This window comes from Cheilinus undulatus, linkage group 24, assembly GCF_018320785.1.
Source record: "Cheilinus undulatus linkage group 24, ASM1832078v1, whole genome shotgun sequence".
Lineage (NCBI taxonomy): Eukaryota > Metazoa > Chordata > Actinopteri > Labriformes > Labridae > Cheilinus > Cheilinus undulatus.
The window spans coordinates 22572410-22593258 of NC_054888.1; the positions used below are offsets into that span (position 1 = coordinate 22572410).

Consider the following 20849-nt stretch of genomic DNA (forward strand, 5'->3'; position numbering starts at 1 on the left):
AGTGGAAAATGGTTTAAACTGGCAATAAAAATAAGTTAAAAGTGGCAAAAAAAAGAAAAAATTGGCAAAAATGGGTGAAACATAGCAAGAAAGTGGCTAAATAATTGGTTAAGAGGGGCAAAACAGGCATAAAATGGACCAAACTGGGTGAAAAGTGGAAAAAAATGGGTGAAAGTGACAAAGAAATGAGTTACAGGTGGCAAAAAAGGTCAAAAGCGGCAAAAATGTGGCAATAAAACAAGTGAAGTGACTAAAATGGGCAAAAAGCAGCAGAGTGGCAAAAAAGGGGGGAAAGCACCAAAAATGATAAATGGGGAAAAATGGCAAACTGCAAAAAGCTGGATAAAACTGGCAAAAATGTGTGTGAAATTTGCAAAAAAAAAAAAGCGGGGAAAAAACTGGTAAAAGGGTCGAAATTAGCATAAAATCCATAAAACTGGGTATATCCATAAAACTGGGTAAAAAGTTGATAAAATGAGAAATTAGTTACAGGTGGCAAAAAGGGTCAAAAAGCAGCAAAAATATGGCAAAAATTAGTGTTAAGTAACAAGAGTGGGCAAAAAGATAGGGGGAAAGTGGAATTTAATGGTAAAGGCAACAAATGGGAGTAAAGCACCAAATATGGCACAGTGGCAAAAAAATGGCAGTGAAAAGCAGGATAAAAGTGTAAAAACCTGGCAAAAAGGGCAAAAACTGGATTAAAGAGGCATAAATGGCTGAAAATTTGCAAAAAAAAAAAAAAAGTGCCAAAATAGGCATGAAGTGGATAAAACTGTGAAAAGTGGAAAAATTGGGTGAAAAGTGACTTAGAAATGAGTTGGATGCAGCAAAAATGGTCAAAAATGTGGCAAAAAATTAGGAAAATGTGACAAAAATGGACAAAAAAGCAGCAGAGTGACAACAATGGGAAAAGTGGCATTTAAAGGCAAAAGGCAAAAAATGGGAGGAAAGGGGCCAAAAATAACAAAAGGTGAAAAATGGCAAATAGCAATAAACAGGATAGGAGTTGCAAAAACTGATGAAAAGGGGTAAAAACTGGATAAAAATGGCAAAAATGGGCTAAATACAGCAAAATAACCATTAAATGGACAAAACTGTGTGAAAAACTGGGAAAATAGTTGAGAAGTGACAGAAAAAGAGTTAGAGGTGGCAAAGATGGTCAAAAAGCAGCAAAAATGTGGCAAATAATTAGTGAAAACTATAATGGGCAAAAAGCAGAAAAAGTGGGATTTTAAAGGCAAAAGGCAATAAATGGAGGAAACTAGGCAAAAAGGGGCAAAAAAAATAAATAAGGGAAATAGAAATACACAGACAAAAAAATAAAGGTTGACAACTAAAGCCAAGTAGTTTATCGGACTTGTCTGATGTCAAAGTTTTTCTTTTTTAAATGTTTTCTGAGGGAATAATATTTCAAATTAAGACACAATAGAGCCACAAATCATCACAAAAGAGCCACGTATTGAGTATCACTGGTCTGAAGGCTGAACTGGCCTGCTTTGAGTCCAGAGCTTTCACCAATAGAAAACAGTTAGACAAGAATGGGACAACATTCCTCTCCAAAACTCCAGCAACTGGTCTTTGCACTTCCCAGATTGTTCGTAAACATGGCCCTGTCCATACTTTTTTGAGATGTGTTGCTGCCATCAAAATGAGTTAATATTTTCATGAACGGTAAAATGTCTCAGTTTAACACCTGAAGTGTCATTTATGTCCTACTGTAAATAAAAAAATGGGTTTATGAGATCTGACAATCATTGCATTCTGCTTTTATTTACATTTTACACAGTGCCCCAACTTTTTTGGGAATCGGGGTTGTGCAACAAACCCGACTTCTTCCCCACTGTGATGTTCTGTTGTCTCTGTTCTCACACTGCAGCCAGATGCTGGTAGGTAAAGATCGCCTCTGGTTTGTAGAGTGGGAGCAGAAGCAGGCTGAGTTCAGCCAAAGGTCACTCCAGGACATCTCTAATTTAATGTACTCTGCCTCAAGGAGCAGGAGATGCAACTTCAGCAGGATCCTGGAGATTCTTCAGTACAGGGCGAGATCGAACCAGCACTGCTGGATCAGCGACGGTCACTTAGAGGATAAACAGGACGTGTAAGAATTCTGCATGCCTGTCTTTATTAAATTAATGGCAATTTTATCCCTCTAAGTTTTAACAGCAATGAAAACATTGGTTTTCAGGATGAAGAAAAGATGGACGGAGTCAGAAAAGATGTTGTCTGGTGTTGCTCTTCTTTAACGCCAAACTGAGCCCACTAAGGATGTCCAAGTTGTAAAAAGACACCCAGCACGTATCGTCTGTGCCACTGCTGACGTCACAGACAAAGCCAAAGACAGGCAGCAAATACAACATCTCTAATTTCATTCATACCTCATCATGAGCGATGAGCGCCCTATTTACCACCTTTACCCTAAAAATGCACAATAAAGATCAGATTTCTGATTGTTGGATATAGTTGTCATGGCTGAACAGCACTTAAAAGGTAGATTTATTCATGATACACTTTTAAATGAAGTCTGAATCATCTGTAACAGATGCAACACAGAAAGAGAGAAACTGCAAGGCTCATCACTGCAGTGTTCCTGCAGAAAACAAGCTGAGGCTGGTTGAATATTCTAGGCCACATTTAGCGTTTCTGTCCTAATAATCCTCAAGAGTTCAGTGTCGATGCGATGATTTCTTCACTTCTGATCGAGCTGGTGGCAGCCTGATCTGACACTGTAAACAGCCAGTAGGAGGAAGCAGATCGGGAGTTGTCACCAACCAGATGTGTACATTTATAGCTCATAAACGCGGCAACAAACATGAAACTACACAATCAACAGGATTTCAACCATATCCTCCTATCCAGCCGACAACGCCAGTTGTTCTGTGACATCTCCTGTATGCTGGATCACATAGTGTGTGTGTTCAGAGGATTATAAAGGTAGAAATCTGTTAAAGCTGTCTTTATAAGCGGTGCACAGTATCCTTAAATTTTCTGTATTTTTCTATACTTTTTATTTTAAATGGTACTGTATCATAATAGTTAAATATGATTCAAGATTAACTGATTAACAATTGTGCAGATGCAGTAAACTGGATCAGAAGTTATTTGTCTTAATCTTTTGCAAACAGCCTCTGAAAAAACAGCCTTAGCCCAGTGGCTACCTCAGTGTGTAAAAAGTCATTTCGGGGCTCTTACCCAGGGGATCACGTCAGCAGATGATGAATCCAGTATACTGATTTCCATTGTCAGCTATTCAAATTGAGCATGCTTTTGTTCCAAGAGGCTTTTTATCATGTTGAGCTTAGCCTATTGAGATGCCCTGCTGCAGTCTAGCTTCATTCCCGACTGAACTTGCACAGTGCACACACCTGAGTAGGCGAGGGGAGAATGATTCCAGTTTAAGCTTTGACTTCAGATTTTTCTGCTTTCCACGTTTGGCATGTCATCAACGCCACATGCTTTGCAGATGTGCCGATGAGCATCACAAGGCCGCCATAGGCTAGTGCCGATTGTTCTGTCCATTATCTTCATCGTTACACAGTCTGTGCTTGCCAAAGATTGAATGTTCATTCTGCAACAGTGGTTCCCAACCTTATTTCCTTGGGGCCCCCCATCTCTTATCGGAGAAAAGCTCAAATATTTAAAAAATTAACTGAAAGGTAAATGCAAATGTGTGAGAATAACAAATAAGCCAACAGTTTTCTCAGTAATTCTTCTGATTATCCAGGGATAAACTTCATGATTTCTTAGAAAGTGTGCACAGCCCTCTTTGCATTAAAAACACATGATGCAAGCATCGTCATCAGCTGTTACACTGTATACATAAGCTGGAAACAAGAGCTAATGAAGAAGCTAGCCAAGCTTCATTAAACAGCAAATTTAGCACAAGTGTTGGACGGTATTGGAGAAAACATAACAGATTCTCACTCATATCTGCAGCTGTATGAAGCCACTGCAGAGTGACACTATCAAAAGCAGCTTAAGCAACATATTCTCTTATTTTTCATCATTATTGGAATTTTCTCTGACAATTTTCCCTCCTATTCCACATTCCTGATTAACTGAATGAGCCAAAACATGCAGACACTCCTGCCTGGTGAGGTTATCTTTATTACCCCTCACTACAGACATCCTACAGTCTATTCTTTCATTTTATCTTCCCCTGATAAAACGTCTTTGTTGGTAGTTTAACTTTTAACCTGCTGCAGATAACAGCAAAACAATGAACCCTCTGCCTGCCGTCAAAACAAAGATATACTACATGTGTCCATCTTTTTAGGAGCAGTAATATAACAACATGTATGTTGCAACTTTTCTTGAACTAAAAAATGAAATAAAACCAGATGAATGCAGTGCCTTTACTGGACAAGAATGGAACTTTACTAAAAAGTGGTGCTTTTTCTTATTTGAGTTTTAAGTGTTTTTGGTGCTGAATACATCAGGAATCCAAAATGAGCATCTGCCTGGAGCATCATGCTGGTGTATCTGTGATGGTAGCAGCATCAACTGTAGCCTGAATGTCTTTTACATGAAGGGGGTGCACACCGGTTTGTTTTTTTTCAATAACACGGTGGCAGCATGCTGTGCTTCAGATTAGATCTGATGAAATACCCGTTTTTCAAATCCGATACTGGTGTAAACCAGGGGTCATCAAGTACATTTGCAAAAGGGCCAGATTTAGTCTTGGCAGAGACTCTGGGGACCGGACTTTCAAATACAAAAAAATTAAACTAACGTTTTGCTCTGATTAACATATTATTGTATTAGCATTTGTATTTCCTTTCAAAAAATAGCACAATTTTAGGCATGACCAGTGAGATCTATCCCTATTACAGGGCCGCTGAAAATCCCAGAGAATGGGCCCTCCCCAACTGTGATTTAGCACCAGTATTAACTCCTTTTTTACACTTCTGACCCCCTTTTCATTGCTTAATTTGGCCATTTCTGCAACATTTTTGCCCCTCTTAACCCATTTTTGATACTTTTGCCACTTTTCGCCCATTTTGCCACTGTTAAACTCCTTTATGCAACTTTCCTGCCATTTATTGCCCCTGCGTGCCACTCTTCTCCAACCCTTTTTCACCACCTTGCCAGGCTATTTTTGCTACATTTTTTGGCACTTTTAACCCATCGTTGATACTTTTTACCTCTTTAACCCTTTTCCCTCAATTTTAACCTCTTTTAATCTACTTTTCCTGCATGTTTTATCCCCTTTATGCCACTCTTGTATCCATTTTGCCACTTTTCAACCCCTTATCATTACTTTTTTGCACCATGTATCCATTTTTGATCATTTTTGCCACTTTTTCGTCTTTTACAATTTTTTGCCACATTTTAACCGCTTTTCGCCACTTTTCCTACAAATTTGTGTCCCTTTGTGCCACTTACCACCCATTTTTGCCACTCTCTGATCCCTTTTCTGCAACATTTCTGCCAGTCTTAACCCATTTTTTTAAATATTTACCAATAATGGCTGACAAGTGAATTTCTGTAAAAACAGATAAATGTTAAGTCATTCTAAAACTATTTCAATATTAGCAGTTTTTGGGTTGATTTTAGGGATGCACAATATCATCGCTCGGGTATCGTTATCGGCAGATATTAGCTTAAAAAGGCAAATATTGTATTGGCAGATATCAAAATTTCTGCAATATTTACATTCGATATTTTGCCTGTGTATTTCAGCATATATCGACTGTAAATTTTGTCCATATATACACTAATAAATTTGTGGAGTTTTAGTCTGAACCAACAGACCTGTCAGGTGAGGTCTTTTTCTTTATTTATCCTCATCCTTTAAACTTGAAAGTGTTTTGTAAGAACTAAAAATTGTTTCCATGGTCATCCTGTAACCTTAGAGTGTCCAAAAGGACTGACATTTTTTGTCCAAAAAGGGTGTTTAAAGATCGGTATCCATCTCGGCTAAAATTAATCTGTAAATATCGGCATATCAGATAACGGCAAAAATCCAATATCGTGCATCCCTAGTTGATTTAACAGCTGCAGACATTTAAAGCCAAAGGTACTCTTAAAACCACAACACCTTCTTTTTCTCCTTCTCTGAATTCAACAATGTTCTGGGGGCCGATTGGGTAGTATTCTAGACCAGGGGTTCCCAAACTTCGTAGCCTGTGACCCCCAAAATAACGGCGTTAAAGATCGGGGACCCCCACCTTCCCTTGAGGGGGAATAAAGCATATGATGTGCAAAACTTGCATTGTAAGTGGTTTGTATAACTTTTACCTACATTTTAGCACAAATATCACTTGAAAATGATATTTTTATCTTAAATTAGACTCATTTTATTTATGTATTTTTTTTTTCCAAATATGTATCAAGTGTATCAAATTTTAAATCAATTTCAATTACTCTTTGATTTTGGAAAGCCTCCCACGACCCCCCGGGGGTCTTGACCCCACTTCGGGAACCACTTTTCTAGACCAACTGTGCCATGGAAGACTAGTAAATTATTTCAGCCTTACATTTGACTAAGAACATGGCTGAACAAGTACAATTATAATGGTACAGCCTCTCTGTGACCCTGAAAGTTGTTTTCCTGCTGATTATTGTGAGTTTTACTGCTAAATTTTAAAATTATAACACAGGGTGGCATCACAGGCCCTCTCTTTCTCTCTATTATGCTCTATTAAGGAAGCATGATATGATTACGGATCAGCCTGCCATTGGTTGAAAAAACCTCACAAAGGGAAAACAATATGATGGTTAGCATTCAAGCTAGCAGTAATAAGCAATGTGGATTTAATCTTTAAAATCCTGAAAAGTCCCTAAGTTTCAAAGCTCGCTAGAAATGCTGCATGAATTGGGGACAAAACAAGCTAGCTTCATCAAGAAAAACAAGTAAAAGGCAACGATTTATGGTTCAAAAGTTCTTAAACGTATAATAAACGGCGTCATTTCTTGACGTGTACAACAACACTGGTCTGGATGGGTTTTTAACAAACACATATTTAGAATAAGTGAGTCCTCTGGTTATTCTTCGCTGCTTTAAAAACAGTAGAATGTGCATGCAGTGGTTCCTGTTTATAACGCTAACATTTAGCATGGTAAAGCAAAATATAGAGTTAAAATATAGACTGTATCGATCGGTACATAAACATGTACTTGCCAATATCAATGCCTGCATTTAAAGCAGTATTTCAGAACTGGTATAAGCTTTAATTTGCGTTGCAGCTACACCAGGTTTAGGTCAGTGACCTGGAGCGTCATGCTACCACTTCTGCGTTGTTCTATAATCAAAATGCTAGTTTTCTCTTTTCTTTGACTGATTAAAAAAAAAAAAAAAAAGTCTGCCTAATATTACAGCTAGTAGAGAGCTGTGTCCCGCATGTGAAATGTCCGGGCTACAGGGGCTCCCATCACAGATACACCAGCATGACTCTTGAGGCAGATGATGAATTATGCAAGGTGGACCTTTAGTGAGTATTTCCCACATTCAGCAGCACCTTGTCTTGATGCTCCCATGAAGTCAGAGGTCACGCTCACGGGGCTGATCGAGAAGACTACACCTAACGTTAAATAGACTCATGTTTCAGTAACAGTTTATTTGTGAAGTTTAGAGAAACGTGTGGCTCCACCTGCTCTCTTTCAACCTTCAGAGCTGGACACAGTGTGCATGAAAGGTTTCAGTGTGATTTCTGTGCATAAATACACTGCATTTATCTTGTGGTTTCCTTTATTTCAAGAAAAAAAAGCACAGTTAATGTCACAGAAAGAAAAAAAACCACTGCAATGTCGTTCTTTCCAATGTTCCTCAGCCCTACCGGGAATCGAGTTCCTTCGTCCTCTGCTGATGCTACTAGAGCTAACAGTGTGTTAAATGGCTGTATGTTCGTGTAATTATTCAGTTATTTAATCCCTGTGGGAATAACTGTCCTCCACAAACGACCTCCCTTAACTTTTTCAGAAACAAGTCAACCCCAGCCCGGGGTCCAGCTAATTACTTAACCAAGGGCACTGCAGCAGCACTTTTAATACCTAATATTAAATCCTCTCTGACCTGGAGAAAATCCATGCATACACAAGAAAAATATCCAAACTTCACCCGAAACGGCCCCAAGATTAAACCCAGAGACCCTTCTTTCTGCAAAAACACCGGCGTGTAAAGCCAACAAGATGAAATGAAAATAATCATCAAACTTTACTTTAAAGCTTATCTTGGGTCGAGTTATTTCAAGTTTACGTCATTGCTACCAAGTCACTGGTGGTGATACAGTGACCTAGATCTGTCAGAGTTGTTGAACCCACAGTTATCTGCATGGAGATAGAGCAGCGAGCGGCGCGGCGGCTGCACAGTGCCACACAGGGCCGGGTGAGCTTTGAGCAAAATGGAGAACAGTGAATCAACTAGGAATGTGGATAAATTAGAAGATTCATGAGACCTGAGAGGGTTTAATGATTACCAGCAGTGACTATCTGACACTAGAGTTAGCTAACGTTAGGTAAAACTGCTTGTGAGGCCTGGTTCTGCTTCATTTGCAACTGTTTATACGATATTGCTCAATAAGTCACAAGTGCAATATGTCTGGAATCTGTTACGCAAACAGTCAATTACTACGAACACCAAAAGCAGACGTCTTACGTTGCCCAGTTTTTCCTCAAGTAATGAGTCATTTCCAGCTGTTTTCTGAAGATCAACATGTTTATGTATAAAAGTGGGCTTTCCCTTTGATAATGTGCTTATGCCTGAAGGTCTCGGGAAACAACTGAAATGAACTCATTGTTATGGGAAAAGCCGGCATTATTATCCCAAGATAAGGAAATAAAAAAGTCGACAGCATGAAACCTTATATCTGAACTTATGGCCATCCTCTCATGTAAACAAAGCCCATACATCATTTTTGTGGTTCTCCAACTTAGAACCCCAATAAGATGAGTGCAGTGACGCCGTTGGCAATACAAATAAATGGGGATGAATTAGCCAATAGCTAAGAGGCTAGCAGAGTCTTTTTAACTGCTTTCCCCCCCAAACGTTGTCACAAACATGCAGTCAGAGAGCCCAGTGATATTACTTCTCTAGATCTCTGGAGAGAGTTGCAATGCCCATCACTAGGGGTGGGTAAAAATATCGATTAATCGATGCATTGCAATATTTCCTTCCCCAATTCAATATCGATTCAGCAAATCCTCTGAATCAATTCACCTCCTGGCCAGTGGGGGTCGCTGTGCGTGTGATTCGCATTGTATGGATGGAGGCTGCACTCGACCAAACAACAACCAACCATAACCATGTTATGTGAGGTTTATCACAATTTCCAAGAGGACAGAAATATTATTTAAGATTACATGCACTTTACTTTTTCAGTGTTTATACAGAACTGTCATGTTTTTTACTTTTGTTCTCCATATGCACAAGTAAGTTATTATTGTGCAAATTTTTATTTTCAGATGTTTTACTGCTCAAAAATGTGAGGTGACTTACCAAATATGTTCACATGGGCATGAAAATAATTATTAAAAAATTGTCAACAGGTTATTTGTGTATTTCTCCTTCTTACTGAATCGACTTTGTAGCATTTAAATCAATATCAAATCGAAATCGTATCGCAACCTAAAGAATCGAAATCGAATTGAATCATGAGGTTCTTAACAATACCCAGCCCTACCCATCATGAGCGAGGCTAGGCAGCATAATAAACCCTTAGAGGAGGTCATGAGCATTTTCTGCGCTTTTTGCTCTTCATTGTTTGATCATTTTGTTGGGTTCATGCATACGGCATGAATTTTGACAAGATAGTGAATTTTTATTTGATCTTGTTATACCAGCTCAGCTCCCACAGTAAGTCTAAAATACACTGTACAAGCAAAAGTTACACTCAAGCTGTTAAGAGCCAAAAATGCCCTAATGAAACCCATTCAAACTGACATTTTGGATCTCACTTCCATTAAAGCATGATACATGCATTTTATTATATTTGGGTGTCAATCTGGGCTTTTGCCTTGGAATTGATCATTTTCACTACTCTCCACCAGATAGAGTCATTTTGATCAAATTTTGCATTCAGGCTGAACGATTCTGGAAAATGATCTAATGATGATTTTTTTCCCCAATATTGCGATTTGACATGCCATTATTCCTCAACTTTATTTTGTTCCTAAACCAGGGCTGAACAATTCTTTAAAAGTGTCTAATTCTGAGGATTTGAAATTGTATTTCAAATTGGATATGAATCACTGCACTGAAGGTTTTTTGTCATTCTTTTATTCAATAAGAAAAAGTACAAAAATGAAGTAGGATTTTCTTGTAGACTTTTCTACAAAAATGGCACCTAAATGATTGCATGATATGTCATGAATAACATCTCTGCTGCACAAAAAAAATTAAAACTGGTATTTTGATACAAATGTCAGGTCAAAGAAATATTGCACCTTTTTGTAAATTGCAGCAGGCCATATTGTGATTTAATCTCATTTTTGATTAATTGTCCAGCCCTATTTTGCATATGGAGAAAAACATGCTGAACGTGCAAAATAAATAAATAAATAAATAAATAAATGTTGCAGCTTCTCATTGACATATCCCAGGCTGTAATAATTCTCCACAAAAAAAAAGTACTTTGTATGTAGAACATTTAAAACAAATCATTTTTTCTGATTTTTCTCCATAAAACATGGTGGCATCATGACAAACAACTGGCATTTAAAGGGTTAAAATGTTTAAAAAATTAATGAACATTTGATATCAATAATTAGGCGAGTTTCAGGTGAAAAAAATAGCTCAATAAAAGTAGCATAAAATATTAATGTATAATAGTTATTATAGCTAGCATACGAAAAGTGCAGTTTTTGCACTTAGCAGCTTGAATGTGACTAATATTCCCTAAGGGTTAAGACATGCTTATGTTTGCTAGCAGAAGACCACATTACATGAGTTGAGAGCGGTCTTTAATGAATGGCAGCCCGCGCTGAGTCTACACAACCAAACCAGTCTTGATGAGCACATGCCAGACCACCTCTGTAAAGCCTGATTTATGCTTCTGTTGACGGTGTAGCTACGCGTAGCCCTCTGCGTCAATGCGGATCCCTACACCGTTGCCTGATGCGCACCTCCAAAAAATCCTAACTATGCGTCGTGGCAACGTGGACCGCAAGGGCTGTGATTGGTCCACTCAAAATGTCATTGCTGGCAATTACCAGCAGTCGACTCGTTTAGTGGTCATACAGACCACCTCCGCAAACGTCTTCCCTATCGCCTGCGCTTCAACATTTGCAACAAAAAAATTTGTTCGTCGATGTCGATGAGCTCCAACTCCAAACACACCCACTCCACCTCGATCGCCATTGTTTACTGTGACCGGAAGATAAACAAGGATTTGGATGTGACCCCTCTGAAACCACACACACACACCCCTAGCGGCATGGCGGTGAACTGCAGAGCGACGCGTTGCCTTGACGCAGAACTTTGAATGGTCAACGACGGTGACGCGACGCAGAAGCATAAACCACGCTTCAGCAGTCTGAGTTAATGGATATCAAACCGTTTGGACATAAATCTTAACCTCTTAATGCAATGTTTAATTTGAGTGAGAGATAAATAAGCCAAGTCACATTTGCTTGTTCTCATGGAAAGCCCAGCATTGATATCCAAAGGTAATGATCTTGTAAAAACAGCTGACGTTGAAGCACAGAGATGTTTTAGTATATACATCAATAAACTTTAAAATGTGCGTTTTAAGGACTGAGGTTTTAGGTCTGAACTACATTTGAATATCAGTCTTACATTTGTAATCTCAGCAAAAATCCAACATTGTGCATCCCTACTATTTTTGTGATGCAACTCTCGCTACGTGTTCTTCCACCTCAGCTGATCATTATCTCCTGGTCAGCTGTTTTGTTCTTCAGGCTTTGAATGAGAAAATCTAGCATTTCTACCCCAAGATAAATAAACTAAGAGCTTGAGAAAACAACTGATATTAACTTGTCAAGAAAAAACCTACTGTTTTCTCTAAATACTGAGATAAGTTAGTCAAGATATTGATAAATAACCACAATGAACTTATTGTCATGAGAAGAACTGGTTTTTAAATGCAAAAATAGCTTAAGAAAAGTAGTCATAATCACAAGAAAATAACTGAAATTGCATAATGACAGGGAAGCTAAAGGCCTAGCATTTATCCATTTCTATTACACAGTTCATGTTTGACTTTCCTCAGCGTCTTTGTCTCAAAATGCCTCCATCTCTCTGTGCTCAAACTTCTGCTAACATATTCAGTACAGAACATGTAGCTCCTTTATCACGTACAAATCTGCCGTCTGTGCAAAAACCGAGCTTCAACTGTTAGAACAAATCACCGCTCAGTCTTACTCTCCTGACAAGACTTCAGCCACATTCGCTTCCTGACATAACCGACTCGTCTGACTGTAAAACACTGCAGGTGAAGCCAGCTAAGGCCATGAATTAGGCTGGCTGGACGACCATCTGTAGGTGTTTTTTACACACGAGCGGGACTGTGACAGGAAAGTCTTGAAGCAAGACTTAGACTGTGATGTAAGATGTGGTTATGTCACCTCAGGTAGTCAAAATGATCCATACCTTTCCATATCATGCTTTAGAACAATAAAGTCAGATATTTTCATGATTGATATTATCAAAATAAAGTGTTCATGTGATACAGAAAGAGTTCAGGACGATTTAAAACAATAAATCACACCATATCGAATGCCTGGGACTTCAATTTCTCTTGCTGTAGCATCAAAATTGATATCAATATAATTTAAGTTCTGGTATCATGAAACATGAGGCAGCATCAACTGATTATAGCCTCCCTCTTCCCTTGATCCCATCCTGTAAGGTTTTTATCATTTCATATAGCATGCATTCCTAACATGAAACTATTTTCACATCCTCTTATTAAAACAACAGACCATTTAACTAAAAAGTAGACACATTCAGGGGCAAAAAAGAGACAGTATGACATCAAAATACTGCATATTATACTTCAAATATATCACCACATTTGCTAAATACTTGCATGAGGAGGCCTCCAGAGCTCATACAGCAGCCGACTCACAAATCCAGATGTTTAGACTTTGATTCTTGTGCAAATCACACCTTTTTGATATCTATTTCCGTACACTGGCAACAATATAGAAGCCCCAAGTACACAATATCATGTAATTTCTTGTTTATAATAGCTGAAAAAATGCAGGCAAAGTCCTAAATGTGGCTTTCTTTAAGAGCCATCTGTCAGCAAAACAGCAGACTACTCACCAAATTATGGCCAGCTACTTCTTCCCTGTGATGGCTCGATAGCATAGGTATACCCAGAGGTTGTGACTAGCTTTTCCTGCTTATTTTTGAACTATTTTAACAATCTTTCATCATAAAATAAACTCATTTTAAATTGTGAACAAGTGAGTAGTCTGCTGTTTTGCTGAAGGATGGGAAATAGAAGTCCTAATGGTTATTTCTTTCTTTAATGCCGAAAAAATATAAGCAAACTCCTGAACAATGCTTTTTATAAAAGCTGTCAGCAAAACAGCAGGCTTCTTACTTAATTACAGCCCTAGTAGCAAAAAACCAAAACAAAACAAGTTTATTTTATGATTAAATATTGTTAAAATAGTTTCAAAATGCGCAGCAAAAGTGAGTCAAAACCTCTTATTCAACCTATTCTAATGAGTCATCTCAAGGAAGAAGTATCCAGCTGTAATCAAGTGAGTAGTCTGCTGTTTTGCTGACAGCTGGCCCTTTAAGAAAGCCTTGTTTGATTTTTTTAACTTCTAGGTGTCCTTTGCAATGAATGTATTAAGCAGTTTCATATCACAATGGCAAAATCAAACTTAAACATCTGAACACAGCAAACAATCCACAGTGCCAGATGTTTAAACTTTGATTCTTGTGTACATCAAATGCTATTGTTATCTTTTTCAATACACTGGCAACAAAAATAGAAGTCCTAAGCACACAGTATTTGATTAGTTCTTGTTTTAATGCCAATAAATGCAAGCAAACTCCTGAACAAGGCTTTTATATGGCCAGCTGTCAGCAAAACAGCAGACTACTCACTAGATTACAGCCCTAATAGCCAAACACTTTAAATTAGTTCATTCTATAGTGAAATATTGTTAAAATATGCATTGAATGTTTAGGAAAAGTGAGTCAAAACCTCTTAGTCAACCTATTCTATTGAGCCGTCACAGGGAAAAAGTAGCTGGCTGTGATTAAGTGAGTACTCTGCTGTTTTCCTGACAGAAGCTTAAAGACAGCCTCGTTCAGGAGTTTGCCTGGATTTATTTGGCAATTAAAAACAAGAAATTTCACAATATTGTGTGCTTAGGGCTTCTAGTTTTATTGCCAGTGTAGTGAAACAGATATCAATTGTGTTTGTACAGGAATCAAAGTTTAAACATCAGGTTGAGTTGGTTGGTGTGATTGATTCTGCCATTGCAGTATGAAAATGCTCAATGTACTCATTGCAAAAGGAGCTTAGAAGTTGATGAATCAAAAAAACACGCATTTCTGTACATAACCCATGTATCAATTGACCTATCAGACAGAGCTCCGAACACACTGTCCAATCAGATGAAACCTGAGCTAGTGAACATACTTCGTGAGTAACTTGGTGCAATAAGAGAGAATGTTGAGCTATAGCTCAGTTATGATATTAAACTGGATTAGTGTGGACATGCCCCAGAACCCAAATACCAAACGAGATGTCTAAAGAAACCTCAGCTAGCACAATGGACAGGACACACAAGCAAGTGAGGAAATGTGGGACGGAAAGACCGCGTGGTGAAAATGAACTGCATCTCCAACCTATATGGATTTAGGCGAGAGAAAATTTTACAAACAGGTACTGAGTAACACTGGCAGAAACCTCTGTCACCACTTGTAACAATCATACAAAACAACCCCTAACTGTTTGTTTTTTTAAGATCAAGATATTTGGACATAAAGACGGTGATTCTGAGTCTGATGAGGTGGCTCATGAAACTTATAAAGTGGATTTAGTTTACTGTTTTTATTTAAAACTCTTCAGATGTAGTGCTCCCACTTTTTAAATGTTCTCCTTATATATAAGGTAAAATAAAAACCACTTACAAATCTGTGCATACGGTTGACATGTAGTTTTGCAGGCTACAAAACATACAAAAGGGCCAGTACTTTTAAAACACAGTGGACAGAGTTTTAATAAAGCAGGTATAACAAGCAGTGCAACTACTCAACTTCTATATTTCTCGTGCAGCTGTGATGTCAGGGTTGTGACAATATTTTTCATCTAATATAAACTTTTAAGGCAGTAAATGCAACTTTTTAAATCATAAGTGTCTTTAACATTGCACCATTCATTTTTACATGACTGTGAGGTCAATTCCTGCTAAATTTTAGCTTCATGCATGAAGCTACTTGATGTTTTTTATTTTACATAATTAAGTTCACATCAAAAACTGTTGCTTATGTATTTGCTGGATTGCAATCTGCAGATAATTAAATGTTTGATGCTCAAAAATTCAAGAAAAGGACCCCCTCTTGTTAATTATCACCCCCTTAACTGGCTACTTCACTCTGCCTGACACCGTCTAAATTGCACAAATACAAATGCATCATTTTAGCTCTGAATTATAGCAGACAAATTTGTATCATTTAGACCTCTCTCTGTCTCTCATTTTGCAGCTTTTAGTAAAAATTGGACTGGAAAGCTCCTCCTTTATTGCATCTGTATTTTCAAATTTGTCCATCATTAAAATAAACTACACTGCATCAATGTAAAATGCAAGGTATCAAGAGTATGAAGCATTTGACAGCCTTAAATATCAACGCCACCATAAGGGTGACTAGCAATAAAAATACAGGCTTAAAATCACATGCACACATGTCCTGCATCATGCATGCTAAACAGAAAACCATCTTCACTGTGCAAGCTTTTTATACAAGATTGGGCTGATTCAAGAGAGCAAATGAGCATTACAAGGCAACATTATGAGAAATATAAAAGAAAACACATTCAAATTAGTCAGTAGTTGTGCTACATAATTGCACCAGGCCTCCTTTACAAAGGCAACACAAGCAGATGAGGTTGTCCAGCTTTAAGCACAAGAATTACACAATTCAATTCAAGCCCAGCACTTTTACTGCATTGCACACACTCCATATTTCCTGCAAAAATAGTGCCACAGTGCTATCTGCAGCTAATGCTAGATGTGCAGCAGCACTTCCTAGGTATCCCACACCACCTAGCGAGCACATTCGTGGATGGCCCTTCATTCCACGAGCTGTCAACAGCCCCATCTTCTCTATCTCGTGCACGGTTCAAGATAAAGCCACAATAGAGGTGCTTTGCTCTTTTGTTACACGTTGCCTGTGCCTGTTTATCACGCAGCTCTCCGAGCACATGCAGAGACAAACCGGGGCAGTGAAACTGTAAACAAAGGACACTGACAACACCTTGGTCGACACGAGGAGCACATCTTTACAACGACCTGTGAACGTGTAGGCAACTTCAGGCACACTTTAGCTACGCAGACGGGGTACGGAGCGATAGATTCACATCAAATTGGTTTTATGGCTATCGATGTCACTCCGCCACGTCCCGCCATCTTGGACGAGCAGCCAGCCATTAACGTTACTTGTAACGTTTGTCAACTCGTTCAGTAGGAACGACACACGACCAGAACGCACTCAGAAGTGTGTTTTATGTGAAAATAAGATGCCCTGAAAACAAAACAAAGTGTGTTAGATGCCCTTCATCAATGGAACTGCTATTTACACACGCTAACCTCAGAAAATAAACGGGTACGTTGTATTTGGTGCACCCCGAAGGCTACAACTAGTGATGGGAATTTAGGCTCTTCTCAGTGAGTCGGACCATTCGGCTCGACTCAACAACATCAATCGATTCTTTCGGTTCCTAAAATGGCTCTCTGTTTTAAAATGCTGCTAAATTCGACCAAAAAAGCATATGGGTTAAAATTGGGTATTGATTTAATTGTGGTTCTTTTGACTTGATGTTGTTATGTTGTCTTTTATCTCTTATTTGGTTTCTGCTGCTTTGATTATCCGAATGTCACAAGTATTTTGTAAACCCTCTTTAAAAGTGCTATGCAAATAAAGTTATTATTACCATAATCCTAAGTTGTCACAATGCCAGAGTTGTATAGGACTATAAATAACAAACCATAATGCTACCTGTTACAATATCATGGCAAGAAAACAGAAATTTTATGTATTTTGAGTAACAACATTATAAAGAAATCTTCTTAACTGTACAAATACATTGGAATACCTCATTTTGCTATCATATGTGTGTAATTCAGTTAGTGTGAGAGTGATAGCAACATTATTTTATAAGTCTACATCTCTCCATTTTTTTCATAACACAATTACAAGTTTAGGTAAGCATGATATTTCATAGTCTATAAAAATGTTTTAAAAAATATAAGTTCCAATTAAGCTGTTTTGAAGCATATTCAATTTTACCAGTGCAACTGTAATTTAGCTTAAAGTCTGGCATAAAAAGGTCATTATTTACACTTAAGTTGTTTAATTATCAAAGATATCCTCACCATTTATGTGTGTGTTATGCTAGATATGAAGTCAGGCTTCTTTAATTTTAAATAATATACTGCTCTAGGCATATTGATAACTTTAGAATGGATTATATAAGAAAGTATGTCGACTTCCCTTTAAGGGAAAATTGCCTCGTAGATGGGAACCGAAGCCTCCCGTCTACTTACAAGAATCGGTTCTTTAAGCCGATTCGCCCGTGGACGGCTCACCACAAGCTACAACGTTACTTCCATCAACGTTTTTATCCTTCGTATGAGGATAATGACTCCTCTGTGGTTGCAAGGTTGAATATAAGAGCAAGAATTGTGATAAAATAATGTTTGGGCGACATAAAACTACAATTAAAGTTCACATTAAAAATGTCTTACACAAAACGGTTACGACGTAATGTTGTTGGTGGTACACTTGCAAGGATACGTTGTATGGTTAGCTTTTCTGCTAGCAGAGAAGGGCGGTTGCCCGGCTTACATAAATGTATATGAACGTTAAGGAGTTAGTTAGATGACTAGAGGGATAACTAGGTGGCTAAGAATTATCCTGCAGGTGCATGGTCACTGTTCATCGGATGAGAGCTGCTAAATAGGAAGCTAGCTGAGTGGCTAAAGGAGGCCTTGGTCTCCTGAGCGAGTGGGCCACTGGTATTGAGGCAGGCTTGGTGCTATGAGAGCAAATTCACAGCCGTGCATGATGGGTGAGAGGTTACAGAGAGTCCTGCGGAGCAAGGTGCTGCTTAGATGTTAAATACAGTCAGTTAGATGTGCTACCTTCATCAACAGGGCCTTCGTTCTGGCGCCATCTTCATGAAGCTTCTGAAATCCAAACAGTGAGCTGCAAGCAAGAAGACAACATAGGCGGCTCAGAATCACTCGCAGGGCGGATTTCAGACATTTTCAACGTGTAAGGAGAGAAAACGATTAATTTTCAATGTGTGCGTGAGTGTGAGTGCACGGGGTTGCTGTCCCGACCTGTCGATCCCGACCAAACTGTCCCTCTCCTGGGCTGTCAGTGTCGGAAAGTCCTCCTCTGTTTCACTCGCTTTTCCCGCCGCCATTTTCTTTCCCTCATCACCACCAGAAGAAGCCGAGCCGAGACTCCGAGCAGCAGCGCAGGCAGCAACGGCGACAGACACACCGCACGATTGCATGGAAAATCGCGACGCGGGGACAAGCGGTTTGCTCCGCCGAATCAAAAAAGAAAAACTGAAGGAAACAAAATGATCAAAAACTTTTTTTCCAGGATGAAAAGATGCGATTCGATATAGTAAATCCTTTCGGGGGGGACAGAAGCGCTCTCCGGGTAGCTCCTAAAGCGTCACATTTTTCATCATAAAGTGAAACTGTGCCGCTGTATGAATGCCAATAACTCAATATAATATCCAAGATGTGAGTATTTCACAATAAAACGCGTTTCGGCCGCGGAGATAAAGTTGTTATAATTGTGTCACCCAAGCGAACCCACGCGCCGCTCTGGTAACGCCCTCTACCCCCTCTTCAGCCAATCAGACCGCCCGAAATCCACCAAATGACTTCCCTGCTATATCATTCTTTTATCTCAAATATTCATTTTCTCCCTGCAAAACACTTTTATTTTTAATCATAATTAATCTTAAAACACATTTCCAACTATCAAATCCCTTTAGATATGTTGTATCCACATTTAGGGGTGGTTTCAGGCATTTAAAGGCCACAAGAAAAGACTAGTATGAGGCTTTTTTTGCTTTAAGCTAATAAAGAAACACAATTTAAAGCCTCTAACTTGAGGATATACTCAACTGAGAGCAAGAAATACTTCCTATTTGACTGAAAGTCACATTTAAATACAGTTTAACATGTCTCAATGCAAGGTGTAACTAAATATAAATATATGTGCACTGCAGGTGTAATATAGTGTTATTTTTGGCAGCTATACTGAATATTAGACTGCCACTGTGGCAGCTGGATTCAGAAATCCAGCAGCTGCAAACACTTTTTTTGCCAGCCACTCTATTTTACAAGCTGCATTATTAAATGAGGTATCATATCAGAAACAAAGGCTTAGGATATTCCATTTATAAGCAATTTAATAATAGGGAGCTTTTGCACAAATAATACGAACTGATGCAAATTTTAAACCATGCTTTTCTTTGTTCTGTACTCAACCATTCAGCGTTTGCTGTCTGTTTCCTACAGGGGCATTATAAGTTCATAGGCATTTTCCTGCATTATAAGTTTGACTTGCCAGAATTTGATCAATTTTGTGCATTTTCTGCAGTCTTGTATTTGCTGCTTTTGCTGCCTTTTTGTCTCTTGTGACCTATTTTGCCACTTCTTAACCACTTCATCATTTTTACCATCCATTTGACCAATTATTAGCCAATTTGAACACATTAATGCCATTTTAACCAAATGTTCCCAATCTTTTACCACTTTTCACCACGTATTTGTGTTAAATCTTGCCACTTTTTAACCACTTTTCACCATTTTGACCATCCATTTTTGTCACTTTTTCTTTTCTTAACCCAGATTTGCTGCTTTAACCTTTTTTCCACCTTTTAATTTCTTTCCATCTCTGTTTCAAACCATTTTTGCCACATTTGTTTCCAAATTCAACCCATTGTTGCCACTTTTTAATCACCTTTTGGCATTTTACCATGCATTTTTTTCCTGTTTTCCTGTCTTAACCCATATTTGCAGCTTTATGCCTTTTTATGTCTTTCAAAACACGTTGACACTTTTTAACCACTTCTCCCCATTTTAACTGCCCATTTTGACCAATTCTTAGTCAATTTTTTGCCACATTGATTACATGTATTACATGTATGTATTTAACCAAATTTTGCCACTCTTTAACCCATTTTCACCATTTATTTTTGCCAAGTTTTTACACTTTTGACCCTTTATTGCCTGTAATACCCCAGTTTTGCCACTTTTTAACCGCTTTTCACCAGTATTATGGCCCCTTTTCCCCACTGTTTTCCTTTCTCATTTTACACTTGCAGCTTTATCTCTTTTTTATCTCTTCTAAGCCATTTTTGCTACTTTAAATCACATTGATACTTTTTAACAACTTTTAATCAGTTTTACTGCCCATTTTGACCATTTTTTTGCCACACACTTTTGCCACTCTTAACCAAATTTCATCACTCTTTAACCACTTTTCACAACTTATTTATGCATATTTTTGCCGCTCTTAACCCATTCTTGCCTATTATACCCAATTTTTGCCACTTCTTAACTGCTTTTTTCCAAATATTTCTGCCAGTTTTTTTCCACTCTAAACCCAGATTTGGTGCTTTATCCATTTTTCCATCCTTCCACTTTTTAACCTCTTTCTATCACTTTCAGCAACC

General features: G+C 38.3%; 1 protein-coding gene across 2 annotated transcripts in view; it reads right to left on the bottom strand.

Moving 5' to 3' along the window:
• The window catches only part of LOC121506191 (lysine-specific demethylase 6A-like), a 61185-nt gene extending 42210 nt beyond the window's left edge, over positions 1 to 18975 (bottom strand). For both annotated transcript variants that reach the window (XM_041781871.1, XM_041781870.1), the window contains exons 1-2: positions 18487 to 18975; positions 18286 to 18349 (exon numbers count right to left, since the gene is read on the bottom strand). In XM_041781871.1, coding sequence (XP_041637805.1) covers positions 18286 to 18349; positions 18487 to 18665 — 243 coding nt within the window. In that variant the 5' untranslated portion in view covers positions 18666 to 18975. The remainder of the gene's footprint in view (positions 1 to 18285; positions 18350 to 18486) is intronic.
• Between the last annotated feature and the right edge of the window lie 1874 nt (positions 18976 to 20849).